At 38.3% G+C, this 18,264-nt stretch overlaps 1 protein-coding gene across 2 annotated transcripts in view; it reads right to left on the bottom strand.

Annotated features, from left to right (window-relative positions):
* Positions 1-18,264, bottom strand: part of SEPTIN7 (septin 7) — a 63,717-nt gene that overhangs the window by 24,586 nt on the left and 20,867 nt on the right. For both annotated transcript variants that reach the window (XM_065628091.1, XM_065628092.1), the window contains exon 2: positions 3,369-3,475. In XM_065628091.1, coding sequence (XP_065484163.1) covers positions 3,369-3,475 — 107 coding nt within the window. The remainder of the gene's footprint in view (positions 1-3,368; positions 3,476-18,264) is intronic.

The following is an 18,264-nucleotide window of genomic DNA, read 5'->3' as shown; positions in this document are numbered from 1 at the left end:
TTGCTATCAGGTCAGGGTTTTCAAAAACCTACAGAGTAAGAAGCATTAGTTGATCAAACTAGATGTCCTATGCTCCTGTCGTGGGCAATCAGACCATATCCACCATACATTGTAAGCTGTAGAGACAGTAGTTGAAAAAACTGCCATAAAGCCTCTGAAAAGCTGCATTTTTCTAACTTAAGTGGATGTGTCCATACATGGTCAAAGGCACAGAAAGCAGCAACATCTGGAAAAGATCCAGAAAAATCCCTGTAAACTAGTGTCATTCACAGTTAAGCATCCAACTGCATCCTATCATCTGATTTACAAGTATTCCCAATGGATTCGTGGAAAGCATTAGTTCAAGTCTTGGAATTTAAAACTTTTGATTAAAAGTCTCCTCCAAATGGCTATTTTCCCATGCACTCCAGTCAGCTGGGTCACACGGGTCTTCTTGGCAGTCACTACGCTGCATTCATGTCGTGATGCTTGTCACAGCTTGACTACTTGTAAAGGATTAAACCAGCCCTTACCAAACCCCATTTAAGAGAGTCAAATAATGACCAGAGAAAAGATTTCATACCTATCTTTTTCTGAGGAAGTTTCCTTTGAATTCATCTGACATCAAGTCACTATGAACTGTTTTTCTGCGTTTTCCATTAAATTAATACAAAGGACCTGCCCCACAAAACTTCAAACTGCAATTGTTTTCAAGCCCAAACCACGGTTTGTATTAATCTATGTGAGACTCTCCTATGCAATTCCTGACCAATAAGTTATTCCCACCATATAAAAGTAGGCAATTACTACCACCAAGATTTTAGGATGCTCACGGTGATCTGTCTCACCTCTAACCTGCAAAACTCTTGACATCCTCAACTTAGAAAAGTTTACTCTGGTAAAAAGCACAAATTCCATGGATCCAAACAGCAGCTCCAACTGTTAATTCTTCAATTTCCTATTTGACTGGAATCACCTCTACATCATAAGCATAGTTTCTAGCACACATAATTTTCAAGGTTGTAGGGAGAAATAGTTTTATTCTCAGACACTGACACAGAAATAAGACAGTTTCAGTTTCCTTTTTAAAGTGCTACACTTACTAACTTATCATTCATCACAAGAAGTAACTGAAATCAAAGCAATGGTGCACTGCAAGTATACTCAAACAAAAAAAATACTTATTAGGTAAAGTAAGCAATAGTTTCTAAGGGGGAAGGTGGTCTTTAAATATATTTTATTTCAATCATATTATTTCCTAAGTCATGACAGACCCCAATTTGCTTCTGAAAATAGTTTTGGCTAGCTTTTGCTCTTGGCCACCCTCAGGCTTTAGCCCACATGGTGGAATTGAGAAAAAAATGCAACAGCTTTTCAGCCAGGGCACTGATCAAGCCTTCCCCCTGCCCTTCGAGTTTACATGCCTTAAAAATAAATATTTAAGTGAAGCTTCCTGAAAAGTATAGGGGCTTTTCTTCAACCAGTAAATCAATCAAAATCAAACCATCTCTGATGAACTCAAAAGGTCAGGATGAATAGACCATCTAACCTTGCCACCTAACAGATGAAAGTACTTAACTCAGATTCCAAAAGATACACCACACATACAGAGTTTTAATTTCATTTTTCTTACACTGATCCACCTTTAGCCAGAGTGGGACTGAGTTATCTTTGAAAGATGTCTTGGTGTGTGTTTGTGGTGTTGGTTGGGTTGGGTTTTTTTGCTTGTTTTGTGGGGGGTTTTTTTGTTAGGGTTTTTTGTGTGTGTTTTGGTTTGGTTTTTGTTTGTTTGTTAGTTTGTGTGTAGATTCTATGTATTATTTCTCCCAATTTAAAAAAAGATCTTCTAATGACAGGGGATCCAACCCACCATTATTTAAATTATAATTTAATGAAAATAGCCTGAATTGGTTTAGTTTCAGCTAAACCATTGTGTAATTAACAGTAATGAAATCACGCTAAGTCCCTCTTTGAATAAAAATGAAGTCACTCTTCTACTTAGTTTTCTAACATTCACTGATATTTCATTAATTAGTATACCAGACCTTAACTATTTGCACACCTTTTTCACCCTACTTCACATGTCTTTGAAACAGGTACATCAATTCAACCCTTCCAATTCAAATGGGCTAATGCCCCACTAACAAGCTTTTAAGTCTATTTTGTCAGAGTCACTATGGTCTAACATTCAACTGATAAAATACCCTAATAGACGTGACCAAAGCTTAGAGGAATTTAAATACATTGTTAATCAAACTCCACATGTTCAAAAGCTTTCTTCCAAATAATAATAATAATAAAAAAATCTGCAATAAATGCATTTTGTATTAGTATTAAAGCCTTTGATGTTGAGCTATCTGACAAGTAATGTCATTTAACCTTCTTAGTACCAGCATAACTTTTTCCTGGTCCTCTGTTAATTATTCAGTGTTCTGAGATTGGATTAAAAAAACCCTTACCTAAAACCTCAAACAAAACCAAACCAAAACAGCCACAAAACACTAAGGTCAGTGGATCACAGCACTGGAGCACAGTTATTTGACCCCACTGAATAAAATGAAGCATCCAATCTTACAGCTTCTACTTAGCACCTTGTATAATCCTCTTAACTCAGCACAAGGCTTAATCACTTTATGACGACTCTGTACTTGCACAGTCACTTCAGCCATAGCTGAGGTGGTCTGAGACTCTCGTATTTTGTAATACAAAAAGCACGCTCCTTTTCTTGAGAGAAAATATAATTTATCAGTAGAAAATTATAACACAAACCAAATGGATCAAGTTCAGTTTTTCAATCTGACTAAATATTTCAGTTGTATCAGGTACTTGCAGGAACATCTTCTCTGCCTATATAAGTCTAGTGCTTAAAGTCACCCAGATTCACCCTGATCCCAGATATGTTTCAGAATAACTGACAATAGGGGGGTGAAAAATAGTACCACAAAGGATACAGGTTGCAGAAGACTGTTGGATACTTTTACACATTATGTCCTTGCACTTCGTCAAATCCTCTAATATCCAGCGTCTCAAACCCTTGCATAGAGGGTTTAGTACACATCTACTGTTTCTACAGATGTACTCAATACTTTAATTGATAAAAAAACATTCCATTTCTGAGCAGGACTGCACTCATGTGATGTTTCCAAAGTACATGTAGCACACAAAGTACTTCACTTCAGGGCTCCCACACTTCAACAGGCTACAAGCTCCATAACCTGGAAGTTTTGTGTAGCTAAGCTATCCTGTAAGACATACTGAATATTTCTTAGTGGCTCAAATCCTCGCTAAATTTATTTGAAATACAGGTGCTTATATGACAACAGTACTCCCTTACGTTACTAAATTGCAAGTTACATCCTTCAAGCTGCAGTTTTTTCACCCAGACATACCTGTACAGTCTTTTTAATTCTGTGAGAAGGACCTGGATACTCTGGGGAATACAGTTCTGTTAAGAATAATGAGTTGATTAATGTTGATTTTCCCAGTCCAGATTCACCTAGAAGAAAACAGAACAGTTTCAGTAAAACCAGGGGTATCACGCGGAGTATATACATTTAGATCTGTATTTCATTACTCTTGAAACACACTACCTGAAAACACTTACTGCACTCTTGGGCTTTTAGAATCTATAACCTTTTCCGACTTAAGGAAAACCTTGCAAATGAAAGTGTCACTGCTGGATTCTATAGACATTCATTTTTCTGATCACATTAAGTACTGAACACACTTAGCACTTCTCCATCACTCTCATTACAAGACACAAAGATTAGATTGCCCCATGTTGAAGTTTATAAACAATATGTCTTCTTAGTATTACTTCCTATCATGATGACAAAGCAGACTAACCCATCTCCTTTATTTCAAGTATTATTTGAAGGTCTTCTTGTCGTGGGGGGGAAACAGGAAAAACAAAAACCAACAACAAAAAAGGAGACTGAGATTATTTTGGTCTAACTCCTACAGACACAAAAGCTAAAATGCAGTTCCAAAACTATGTGGTTTGCCTGGGAATTTTGTTGTTCATTGGGCAGGGAAGGGGGGGTTGCATTTTGTTTGTTTGGGGTTTTTTTGGTAATTTGTTCATGAGCAACAATAAGTCAGCCCTGCTAAAGCATCTGGAGACACCACTACCATGGCAATCCAAGCAAATACAGTTACAATTCCCACAGCAAAAATTATCCCTATTGACAGCTCTACAGAGACAGGAGAAAGAATTTCAGATCAACTGCTTATTCCAGTATTTTAAAAGGCAAGTCTTTTCCTTAGCTTCCTATTGTAAAGAAACTACTTTGACTGGACAATTCGCACAATGGAAAAAAGTATACAGAAGTGATACTTTCTGTTTAAGTTTTCATATGCAGTTCTGTTAGTACCTTGACCTAAACAGGAGCAGTCACATAGAAATTTGCTCTTAAGCTAATGAATTTGGGTGCAAAGTACTGGTGACATACTTTTACCAGGTGAGGAGAATGAGCTGCTCTGCCCCCATGCTTTGAAGAAAAAACAAAACCAAAAACTAACCCACTAATCCTCCCCATGCCTAAACGAACACTGGTTGATTTAAAGACCAAAACTCAGCTTCACAATTTATCTTGAGGTGGATGTCCTGGATTAATGCAAATAATAAAGAGTTACAAAACAAAGTCCTTATGAACCTCAGCAGACAAGACCTTGTCTCCACTGTAATAGCCAGCTCGATTTCATACACGAGCTGGCTTACGCACATCAGCCGTCTCGGTTACAGCGGTGTAGCTCAAAGTCTCTGCAGCACCGAGCGGCGCAATCTGATTAGCGACACCGTAAAGGGATTAGCAGCTGATAAAACATTGCAACCAGAGCTCCCGCAGGCTGCCCGCGCTATTAGTAGCGCTCGCTCTCCACAGCCCGGCTGGCCTGACAGATGAGCTGCCCCGTGCTGCAGGCAGAGGGGCCGCGGCAGCCAAGGGACAAGGAGATACTCCCATCATAACCTCCAGACAGCAGTGCTAGGAACGCAAACCCCAACACAACAGCTGTGTGTGAACCAAGAGGAACAGGCTCGCCAACAAGCATTTTGTCACTACCCCTGCAGATTTTGCCTTTTTCTGCAGTCAGATGCATCAGACATTTCAGAACTAGGCGGTAAATACAGTGCCTAAAAACATCTGGTCCTAAGGGACTCGTGTTCTACTCTGCACTTGCAACACCTTTAGGGCTGAGTCAGCTGCAGCTGAGAGGCTTCCCTACCAAATTTGCAACAGAAAGTAGCTTCTGAAAAGCACAGCTTTCCAACCTCATAGCTGCAGCTGGTGTAGAGCTTAACCTACTCCATCTCACAACTCTGCTCAACATGTACATATCATTCCAGTTAACTGAAGTTTTCTATCCACCCTACTGAACCCCTCAAGAGGAGAGCTCCGATTTTGCAATGTGTGATTTATATCCCTTCAGCGAACATAACTTTTTTTTTTACCATAATCTTGCAAAAGGCTCTCTACCGCACTAATGAAAAATGATTTCTGTATCAGATGCTACTTCTCTGTACAAAAGGGGTCATTGCTTCTTCTCCCTTTCAATAAGGTTATTGCTGGTCTCAATATGCTGCAGAATTTGAAGTGGAAAACACTAGAAACAACCACTTCTCCCAAAAATCGCAGTGCTTGTCAAGTTGCCATTGAAATGCAATATATGGAAATAAGATTTTCAGCTTTGAAAGAATGTGATGGAAAACCAGCAGGTCTGCCCAGATAATTCCTGCAGCTGTGGCACTCCATACCAAGTAGCTCCTGAACTGCTGAAGCATTAAGCCCTGATAGATTTTAGGTTTGTTCCCTGCCCCTCACTCCCTTACAGCTGCAAGGAAAAGCAGTTTTGAGCTGAAATTAGTGAAAAGATAAGAATACTAAGGATATCTGTGCACCACCTTGTTCCCAAAGGTGCCCAGCCTCCTAGGTGCTCACACTCATGCTAACTTTAACCAGCCAGTGCAGATTGTAACAATTAAATTGCTTAACTGCTACCAGTAATTGAGGTCTTAGATGTAAAGGTGTGCATCAATACACCAACCCTCAATGCAGTTGTCTTAGACCATGTAACAGTCAACACCTATGATGGCAGTAAAAGGGTATAATATCAAATAAAACAATTACACTGAAACTGTAGGTAAAACCATAACCGGAACATTCAATCCTATACTATGGGGAGTCAGGCTGCTTCCACTGTAATCAAACAGGAATTTCTCTACAGAGCAAGCAGAAATAGAGAAACCAAGTGTATTTGAACAATTCCAGTAGCCTTTTTGGACACATTACAATATTCTGATCTTTGCTAGAAATATGGTAAGGAAAAAAATACCACACCACCAAAAATAGCCCCAAGCACCAAACAAACCCTCTATTCTTCCCGTAAAGAACCCTGCTCAACACAAATTCATCTGAAAGTGTTGCCTAGTGGAAAGGCTGGGAAGGCAGCTTCCAAGGATGCAATGGGCTATGAATACAAACAACACACAAGAGAACAAGGAAAACAAGTGGAATTTACTTTGCCTTAACATGAAAAAAGACACATCTCAAACAGAATTCATCTTCCCACTCTCAGTAAGCATTTCTGATGAGATTTTGTCCCTTCACCATTACATGAAGTGGCATAAAATGGAATGTAATAGAACCATTTCAGCAGTAATAACCTCCAAACACTCAATGCATCATGATGCAGTTAGATGCAGCTGCCTAATTTAGAGAGTGATTTTTAGAAATACCCTATGTCTCCTGTTTTCAGTATGAAATGTTTTGTTTCAGGAAAAAAAAAGAAATTTTGACTTTGCAGGGTAATCCTGAATCCAAGACTTTAATTATTTTTTGGTATCCACCTACTGCTTTTACCTTGCCCTCACTTTCCCACTACATGTTTCATATACACTTCAAGTTCTTCTGAATAAATATACAGTTCTTTTTCTTCAATATTTTTGTCTCATGTTTATAGGAAATTAGTGGTTTAAAATGTCAACATTTTCTCCAGCTATTTTTCCTCTATGGTCACATTTAAATACATGGAGCTGGACACTCTTCTCGGTAGAAATAAGCACGTAATTACTAACATACTTCTGTCATTTGCAAGACTGACAGGATCTCTTGTCAGCCCTTACAGGACCAGGAGAAGTTCCAACTCTTCTCAAGCCTGTGAATTTCTAAACAGCTGTACAAATATTGTAGCTTTTCTTATACACTTGGGTTAACAATTACCCACTGACAATTAGCATCTCTATACAGATGTACCATGGTACATCATTTAAAATTAACCTTGGATAGCAAAACTTCTTCTTCCATGAAGAAAACACTGATCAAGTATGTCCCTTTTTCTCTCTACAGAGATGACACTAGCTGTAATATAAGAAGAGAGGCAAAAAAACCTCCAAAACACCAACAAAACAAACAACAAAACAACCAACCAACACTAAACACACATCAGAAAAAAAACCACAACACACCAACACCCCAATACACTCAGCTTTTATATCTCCAACACATTTTTCGGGGTCAGAAGAGACCACTGAAAACCACTGGAATGATTTGCAAACCATGGTAAATAGTCTCCAGAATAATGTTAAAGCAGATACGCACAGGGAATTAACAATTAAAAGACTGGAACAATGAAGAGCAATCCATGGGAAGTGGGGGAAGGCAGTGTTCCAGAGATGAAAAATAAGTAACTCAGTTTGTTCTCAACTGAAATACCTAAGTCTTCCACCTTCATTTCCAAATCACTCCCTATCAATGAATCAGAAATCCTCATCTGTGATAACCAGTTAGAGAATCTACCCAAGTTACAAGTGTCGAATACATGGGGGGGTTTTTTTCTGTTTGACTTCTATCCATCAGCTCTTGTTACAACTTTATTACTACAAAAACTTGAACTGTGAGGATCTCCTCCCTATGATAATAGAAGTGAACTGTTAAATCATAATGATGCTCCTTTTGTCACTGTTCATTGTAGTGGCATGTTGAAAATGTGGCATATTTCCAACTTCCAACTTTTCAGCCTCCACCATTCCTACTCAAATACCTACAGCAGAAATGCAGAAGCAGTTCAGCGCAACTCCGTTTTCGGCTTTTCATGTAACTCCTATTGGAGGCTGCTATTTTCTCATTCATATATTACGTTTCCTGACAATGCACCACACTACATCTTCTAGCTACCACATGACTCTGAAAATCCAGGATCATTTTTCTGCTGTGATTTCTTTGTATTTTTAGGATCTTATTTTCTAAAAATCAAAGCCTTGAACTTAAAAGCATGGCTTACGTTCTTAGATTTGCAACCTCGTGTGAGAGCTCATGAAACATATCAAGTGATCAAGATCACTATCCAATAGTGAACATCCTCAGTGTGCTCTCTCGATGTTTTATTTCCTATCTTTTCATTAAGTAGGAAAGAAATTCCTCTTGCAGAAATCACCAGAAGTTTTTCTGGTCTTCACTAACAATTACTTGGCCACCTACCCGTCAAATAGTATTTCATGCTCTTGCCCCGTGACAATCAATTGCACCACTGGGAACGTGACTGCAGGTGCTACCTGTACTCAGGAATTTCAAGTTGCTTTCCCAAGCCCCAGGTGGGACTACAAGACTGCCAAGGACCAACCCACCTGCAAGGAAAACACTTTTGGTGATCGCAGCATCATAAACCGAGACTTCAGTTAAATTGCTTCGTGTATTGTCATCAAGAAGAGGACTCAGTCTCTATTGCTTTACCTATTAAATGAAAATGGTAGGAACTGCAGATTCAGAAAGTGCATTAAGTGCTAACAGCTCCGGTGGGTGAGAGAAGGTAAGGTAACTCATCCCAGTGGGGCTTGTAGCTTATTAGAGACAAGGCACCAACACCTTATTGTCCCACAGTAAATGAGTTTTCTACAAATCACACATTTGTTTTTTTCCAAAGCTTCCACTGCATTCGAAGTAAAAGCCTGCATTTAGAGTTACTTGATATAAACAGTCAAACACAAGCTGTGGATGCTTTACCACTTTATCAGAATGAAGATATCCAAAAATACGTTTCTTCTCTGATGTGAGGGGGCAGAGATTTTTAGTGTATTTGATATCCCCAAAAAGTTATTACAAAGAGATCAAATTCAACAAAAAAATGCTGTACTTCTCCACAACTTACATATACAGAATGTTTACATCAAAGCACATTTTATTTTTAGCAGGTGAGCCATTTTTTTCCATGGATTTTTTCAATCTTCTAAATTCTAATTATTGTGACAGCTTTTGCTTAAAATACAATCCCATCAGTTTGATGCTGGTGACTCAAAAAGGGGTAAAAGGCTTGTCAGAAGACATAAAAATAATGTATTTCATCTTCTTTCATCCTTGTCCAATTCACAGTTTATGCGCATGACAGCACCTGCAGCTTTGATGGCACTGTCACATGCAGTTTTTTTGCTTTTATACAGAAGGGAAGCTACATGAATAATCAAGGAGCCTGAACTACACCAAGTGGTATGATGGAACTGTCCTCTCGCCAAGGAGGAATGATGCTCTGCCATGTGATTATAGATGACCACAAAAATGGAGGCTACAAGATGCTTTTAATTTTAATTCTGATTTTAGAAGCTTTCGTAAAGGTTAGTTCCTGCCTTCAGCACTCTACAAAATACAAACCAACATCTCAATAAACATACAAGAACACTCAAATGAAACCCATCAGGAGGAGGGGTAGGAGCAGCACAATGCTGCACAGCTGCTCCCACGTATTTACAGCTCCACGTGGGACAGTGTCATGTGAAATCTTGCAAAAAGTTCAACTTTGTCTGTTATTGACATTTATAAAGGAAAGACAGACAAAGCTGCACCATTTCACAACTTGAATTTGGAGCATAAATTATGGGAATAACATCTGTTAGAACCACAAAGCTGATCCTAGAAAAACAGAGTGATAGGGAAGTCTACCAGCCATAAAGTCACTTTTGCCCATCAGCAAATGCATCAACAGCAACAAAATTTCAGCATTCAGGATACAATAAGACAATTTCATCAGCTTTCTTAGAGCAAAATTTAAATGTGAAGTGCAATAACTGAAGACAGACTCTTGGCATATCATTCTTGTCACAGATGCCATTTAAATAATTCAGAAAAGCCATTAAAAGCAGGGAAGAGAAGTACTTCAGAAGAATATTGTAACAGATTCTAGCCAGCATTTTTTAAGTAATATTATTTCCCCTCAAAGCAGAGGCAGTTCTAGCTGTCTACAGCTGACAGATTAACATGGCCATGAAACAATGTCTTAACTCCACAGGTGAGATTTTGGCTGCTGCCAAGAGAAATGGCCCCCAACTCCCAACCCACCACTTGCACTAGAATTCATAATGCAGCATGATGAGGCAAGAAGTGATCCAGCAAACCAGGGCACGAGGGGCTTGAGAATGGGAAAATAGACACCGGACAGACGAGGAAGTCAAATCCACAGGTTTCCAAGAAGAGGGAAGGGTAAATGCAAAAATCTGCATTTAAAACCAGACTTCTTCTCTGCAGGAAAACAACCACCAACAATTCACAAGTAAAAGAATTTATGGCACTTCACAAAGAAAGTCACATTTAATTTAATTGTGTATACAGAGCTTGCTCTTGATAAACAGCATATCTGGAAAGCAGCCATTTAAAACAGCATATCTTAATCAAATATGAGGCAAAGCAAGCAAGTTGCCAGCATTTAAAGAAAAAAGTTCTAGTCTAGTAAAACCAAGGAACGAAAATCGCAACTTTCTCCTCATTTTTAGTTCTTCAACATGTCTGCAGATGAAAAAATACCCCACAGCATTAGTTCACTCATATCTAGTACCAACAACAGCTGCAATGTGACAACCTGGGATTCAGCATCCAAGCTTGCATGGAATTACAGGTATGCAATTAGCGGCTGCAGCCCAGGCTTGCCAAAGCTTACCTCACTCTGTTTTCTGCATTAGTTAAAAGCAAACTCCTGTGTCTGATCAAGCTGTAGTCATACTGTAATGCAGCTTCAGAGACATTACAAGCAACAAGAAGTTGTCAAAACTGACCTACATAGAAAATCTGAATGCACAAGCTATCCGTGAAAGAACTGGGTTAAGGGATTCAATGGGAAATGACAGAAGCTGCAGAGCTTCAGGACAACAAATCTCCTGTGGTTAAACCCCATAACCAGCATGGACCTTGCATTTTTACAGGCTTTAAGGAAGGCAAAACGAAGAGACTTCCCAAGTGAAGAAAAAAACCCAAATGTATTGCTTCAAAATGAAAAAGGAACAAACACTGCTGTGAAAGATGCTAAAGGAGGGTGCTCCTAAGAAAAAATATAACTGAGACCACCACTGCTTGGTCTGTAAGAATTATCTGCCCAGAGAAAGCTGCAGAGCTGGACCTGCCCTCTGGAGAAAAAGTGACAAATATAATTGATTAAATTCCCCAATTACCTTAATTAAAATAAAGAGAGAGAAACAAGATAGGATATAAGAAATAAGATATTACTACTGACAACAAATTGTACAGGTTTTCTAGAACATATTTTTTTACATTTTGCTGACTCGCAAATGAAAGGTATATTAACCAACAGATCACAGATTATTAGTCACAGTAGGATCTTTCATTACTTGGGCAGAAATAAAACCCACAGAGCTATCTACGTGCTGATGAGAAAACTAAAGTGTGATTGGGTTTCCTTAATTTTTAAGACTAAAATACTTGGTACAGATACAGGGTCAACATCTTAAAGACAGTACAGCTTGCATTACTCACATTATACTTAATAACAAGTAGTATTGTAACTACTCAACCAAAAGGAGAGAAAGGTGAAGCACATTAAGCAAGATATTAGCCAAAACCAAACAAACCAACCAAACAAAACCAACAACAAACCAACGACTGATACATCTAAGACATGAATATCACAGAAAATTTCAAAAGTACAAAAAAGAAAATTATTTTTGTTTATATGGAAACTAATGAGTCTCTACATAACTCTACAAAGAGCACCTAGATTGACTTACTCAACACTGCATGACCTCTTCCCTTGAAAATGTATGCATTAACTAAATAAAACCTACTGGAAGTGAGTGTTGAGCACTCTCAAAATATCCCAGGTGGGACATTCTGCTATTAAACCAGTGCACAAAAATCTGTCAGAGGACTGAATTTAGAAGATTTCAACTGCTAGTCAAAATTTCTTTCAACACCTTATACCTTGTCTCTTGATGCCTTCTCTCCATAATGTCTTTGGAAGCACTTGTTCTTGCAGGCAGCACAAAGGAAACTGTGTTAGGATGAGACACTTCACTGGCAAAAGTAGCAAGAGAAACTTACAGATAGCTTGACAGAATTCTGCAAATTTACCCCACTGATATTATTTTTGGGCAATAAGGAATGAAAAGTTAGGCCAACACTATCTGCAAGTTAGGATAATTCTGCTTTTCAATATTTGGTCTAGTGTTAGTCAAACAAGGAGCACAAGGATCATGAGATGTGCTCTGCTGGATAAGCTGCTGCCACTTCTCGGCAACCATGGAAAAATACACAAATTTGATACCTCAATTACGTGAGGGCGGTTACATGCATTTGTTTCCATGAGACAGATTCTACTGTAATCTTAAAAATGGGTATTTTATTTCTAACGAAGGCTGACATAGGTTGGAATAATCTTGTGTTGTCAAGACTACATCCTTTTTAAGATGGTGAGAAAAACTGTTCTGCTCAAGTGCTAAGCCACTGCTTCCAAATTGCTGCCACCAGTATTTAGTTTTCTAGTAGTTACTTAGTGGGAAACTGAGCTGCTTTTGTAGCCAACAACAGGAGCATATATTTACAAAGCTGAAAGGAAAATGGATAGGTCTGATGATAAGGTGAAATCCTAGGACCTGTTCGGTGAGCTTGCTGTATTGCAGCAGACGAGTGTGAAGGACAGACACAGGAGGAGGACCAGGGCTCCTTCTGGAGCTCCTGCCAGCTTGGGAGGACACAGCCCAGAGCCAAGGACGCAGGACCGGTTAAGTCACAGGCTTGTCCTTTACAGAGGGTGAGGATGATATAACAATGAATATGGGAAAAATAAATACAAAAAATCAATTCTTAAAATGTTTTCTCACATAAATTCTTCAATTGTTCAGTCAAACGCAATGTGAAAAAAAAAAAATACTGACTTGGTAAGTTAGTGAAAATCTGACATCCTCTTTTCTCTCTCAACATCTGCTGAGTGGTCAGCTATTCATTTCTGCTATGCCTGGCACTGATGTAGCAGAAAAGTGGTGAATAAATACTTGTCAATAGTCAGTTTCCTCTAAATTAGCAGCTCTGTATATATTCCACATTTTTGTCAGCAGTGTATGCCTCCAAGACCTACAAAAATAAATCTTAGAATTTCTCCTCCACTACAGTGTAACAGTATCCCTTTAAATGAGTCTTTTTAATACAAAACGTCACAAAATCTCACCTCATCTCCAACTTCAATATTTATGCTCCTCTAAGGCTCTGAGTTCACTTTGAATTTTAAAGTTACTTCCTTTTGTAGTGTTACGAGCACATAAAATATTCTAGTAATTTCTACATTCCATAAATTAGAATATGAGAATTCCGCCTTTGCAGTACTATGGATTTTCATTTTATCTGAACTTCAAAATCTGAATTGAAAGAGTCTCATGTTACTCTCCCACAGCAAAAAGTGCTTCCTACTCCTCACATTCCATCTTTAAGAACTTGAGTAGTTGTCAGACTCCTCTTCAAGTTTGTGTTGAAAGTGGTACATAATAGACTTGTTCATACTGAAATAATAATTCTACTAGTAAGACTATAAAAAATATTAAAAGCTTCAGTGATGCATGGATATCCAAATAGGATACATCTAATTAACATGCATTTATTTATTTACAATTTAACATACATGAAATCTCCCCATTTAATAATCATTTTCATTCGAAAAATACAAAGACATGAAATTTTCATACCCCACAAATGTTTCATTTGAAACACACGTCCTAAACAATTGATTTAAAGCCAAGACTGTATGTTTGCTAAATGATGTGTCATTTCCAAAACTTTTAAGCCAAGGAACAAAGACCTTCCCTCATTCCAGACCACACTGGGCAGCTGCAACAACCAGGGCTTCAAAGAAGTGTCAACTCAAAAAGCATCTTGTCAAAGTGTAGAGTTATGCGTCCATTAACATCAGCTGACCTGACGCATGACTTCAGCTGAGCAGTGCCACATGTTGTGCTCTTCCACTGGGCTCTCAAAAATTACAGACACATACAGAATCCACAAACAACAACTTTTAAACATAAGAATATTTTTCATTCAGATCCTACAAGACTGACTTGTGCACAGCTTCATTTCGTACTCTTAGTATGAAGGCATCCAGAGGATAAGCTGCTCTTCCAACTATAGATGTCTTGAGGAATTTTAAGGAAAGGTATCTCGGACATAAACATATTAATAGTTCCTTCATTACAAACACCACTATATAGTCAATAATAACAATGCTGAAGATTTTTAGCCAAAAGCAAGCGTTATTTTAGTGCGACCAAGGCTAATTTTGACAAGTGGCTGAAACAAATGCTTCATCACAGTCAATCGAAGAGTACTGCCACCAAAAAAAAAATAAAATAAAATTGCCAGCCTCCATGCCACCCCCTCTTTGTGCTGACACAAGGTTTTTCTTTTGCCATGCCACAAACAGACTGAGGACTAACCTTCCTTGCAGCTCCAGAAAATTGTCCAGCTGGATTTGCACACTAATCCAATTTGGGGCAAGCGCTATTAGTTCTTGCAGCAGCAGCACAAACTTACGCCAGGTCGAAATCTGAACTTCAGCCTAGAGGAACAGCTGCTATTGCTAGACCACAGTTTTTCCTAATTAAACCAGAACAACACTTCATAAATGCCGCTGAAGCCAGTATGCCTCTTCAAGTATTTAAAAGTGATGGAGAATAATTTCCATACTCCTATTTACGCAAGTGACACCCTCTACATCAACCAAATTTTCCCATTCAAGTATCTTCAAAAGGTTGCCTGCTATATTAAGAAACAGTATGAAAAGGGAATTCCAGAAACTGTAAAAACCAGAAGAATCAGTTAAAAAAAGCTCGACAGTAGAACTAGTCAAAAAGAGGTTGACGACATATGAAACACACTGTTTAATGTCTTCCCCTTCACTTTGTTCTGTTGTTCATTAAAGCAAGAAAACCCTTCCGGTTGGTTTTTCCCCCTTTCCATCCAGCAACAAAAAGTACTCAAGTCTCATTTTCCTAAAAGTCACCATAACCTGGTTTGGGAAAATAGCTGCACAAGCACACAATATTGAAATGAAAATACTCATTGAAATTTTACAATTTTTAATGATTTGCAATTACCGGAAAGCTAGGGGGGGAAAAAAAAACACCTTCAAATAAATAAGTCTAATACTGACTCCAGTGCCATACTAAAAAAGTGGTTTTCTGTACAGTGTTTTATCCATTAACATCTGTGACGCTAATCATCCTTGCCATGTTCCGATGGGAAACCTGTGATCTTGGAGACAGCAGCTCTAGTTATTTTCCAGTGGTAACTTTAAGCTGGTCACATTACAGCCCTACGGACACTAAAATGATGTAAGTAGGACTAGAAAAAGATGGTTTGCCACATCAGATTGGTCAGTGGAAAAAGAACCATGTCAAAGAAATTCACTAGTATTGATATGAGAAAAAAAAAAAAGGAGCCAGATGAGGTAAAGAACTGCAAAACAGAGTCATGGCTAAGGCAGCAACTGCCAAGGAATTTGCATTGATTATAATATTTTTGAAAAGGAAGATGGAAGTCTGGATTCTTTCCTAGCCGTTTCCAAATGCTATGGCTAAAATAGGTCATTGTTAGAGGGAGGGGTACTTTTACAGTTTCAGTAACATCGGTTATTGTCCAAACTTACTACGATGAAAAAAACAGAGCAAGTTTTTTTGGACTTGGATATCCAGAGTGTTACTGGGAACTTGGTTCTCAAAAGCAAAGGGAAAGACAACAGCCAAGTCAAGATCACAAAAATAAAGGCCTAAATGAAGCGGCCTAAAAAACAGGGAATGACATGGAAGAAGCCATTGCATTCAGTAGTTAAATTGCACTGTAAGGTGTCTCAAACACCGATACTCATCGGGAGGAAAATGAGCACACAAGCACAGAACAGAATCAACAGAAGACCTGGGGTCAGGATGAGGGGAATCGAGAGAAGAGAAAGTTGGAAAGTCTTCAAAAAGTACAAAGAAGTTGGAATAAAATTGAAAAATAAACCGCTAGCTGTATCTGAAAATAATAGCTATACACAGGCAGTCCCAATTTACGATGCTTTTGCACAAAACTTCTCAACAGTGACGTACTTAAGACATGCAGGCTGGCCAGAAAGAAAGCAAGGAAGAGAGTCTCAAACTGAGTATCATACGAGGAAAGCAGTATTAGTCACCACAGCACCCAATTATGCTGGAGTGAAATTGTCCTACACAAAAATCAATCAGAAAGCTGTGGAAAATGGTTTTAGGCAAGATTCAGACTTCGGCAAAAACCTCTGCTGCACTGAGCTGTGATACAGTGTACGTCAATAAGCCCTCTGGTCTCCCAAGAATATTCCTTCCAAAAATAAACTTACCATAAACAACCACAACAAACTTCCTCTTTACAGTATGCGTTTCAGGTTAACTACTTTTTACGGGTTGATCTAAATTCATCTATACTGTAAAATAAAGATCAAGGTTGTCACTACCACCTCTCCGAAACATCATGTTTCCTTCCAAATTTCCATGAAGTTTTTTTTGTTTGGGTTTTTGGGGTTTTTTTTGTTTTTTGGTTTGTTTTTTGTTGTTTGTTTGGTGGGTTTTTTTGTTGGTTTTTTGTTTGTTTTTTTTTTTTTTATACTTCCCACTCATCTCTAGTAATGCTTCGTTTGAATTATAGGCCTAAATTGCTCCAAAGATATTTCAGGTACTGAAATGACCAACAGATTTATTCATTATTGGACATAACTTGCTACTTTTGCCACTAGAATTATGTTTCACAACATCCTCCACCCCCTCAACTGAAGAAGCAGCACTGCAACCTCTATCAGGACACTGTACTTTCTGTCAACTATACAGGTAAGCTCATTAAAAAAAAAAAACCAAACCAAACCAAAATGAAACAAACAAAACAAACAAAAAAACCAGCAAACAAAAAAACCCCACACAAACACCAAACACCACTCTTTTCTATGACCTAACTTCCTAATTACTGGAAAAGGAGCACCCTCCTCACCCTAGTTCCCCCTGCAAAAAAAAAAAAAAGAAAAAAAAGAAAAAAAGAAAAAAAAAGAGCATACTCTTGCCTCTTCTTAGGTTTAAGGGCTTCCCCTTTCCCCATCATGACCATGAGCTGTAGTTTTTTCTGCTGCTTCGAACAATCCTGAAGGACTGGACATAAAAATCAGCATATTTCTGGGTCAAAATTTTTCCTCAAACACACCAAGCTATGATTCTGAAAGGAGTCATTTAACACATATTCAAGAAAGATTTGAGTTGAAACCAGCCACTCCTGAAGTGCTTGTACCAGGCCTACTGAAGGTACTTCAGAAAAAAGCATAGGCCAAGCTTGGTTTTGTTGTTGTTGGGTTTGTGGGTTTGTTTGTTTGTGGGTTGTTTGTTGGGTGTTTTGTTTTGTTTGGAGGGAGGGCGTGTGTTTTTTAATTTGAAAGGCTTCATTGCAATGTTTAAAAGGACAAGTTATCATGAGTGAGGGAGACCAGATAAAAGGACCTGGATGGCTTCTTCCAGTCCCAAAGTATACTTTTTTAAAAAAATAATTCTTTATTTATTTAAACATAAATAGCCCATAAAAACCTACATTAAAATCTTTAAAGTGATCAGACAACAGTAATGTCTGCAGCACAGGAAGAAATATAAAGGTCATTCTCAGCTATAGTGTCTCTGACAGCAGATACAAGATACTCCTTAGCATTCAATTTGTTATTTTACAGCAGGTCAGATTTGCTCAAAGCTACATTGATTTCACAGCATTTGTATAGAAGCATTTAAAAAAAAAAAAAAAAAAAATTGGTCACGTCCTTATTACCGACCAGATTTTAAAGATATTCCATTGGTTTCTTTTTGCAGTTGGGACCAACTTCCTGCTCTTCAAGATCGTTACACCTATCGGCCTTTATTCAGCAAATGTTTGGAAGCCCCTCAAGTCTGCTACAGACATAATACACGTACATTCCTCCTGTCCCTTCTACATGCTTAACCGACCATTTTCAGATGTCACAAATGGGAACCATTTGGGGGGTTGGCGG

This window comes from Caloenas nicobarica, chromosome 2 (assembly GCF_036013445.1).
Source record: "Caloenas nicobarica isolate bCalNic1 chromosome 2, bCalNic1.hap1, whole genome shotgun sequence".
Lineage (NCBI taxonomy): Eukaryota > Metazoa > Chordata > Aves > Columbiformes > Columbidae > Caloenas > Caloenas nicobarica.
The sequence above is the reverse complement of the archived record's forward strand: the minus strand, read 5'-3'. Positions and strand labels throughout refer to the sequence as shown.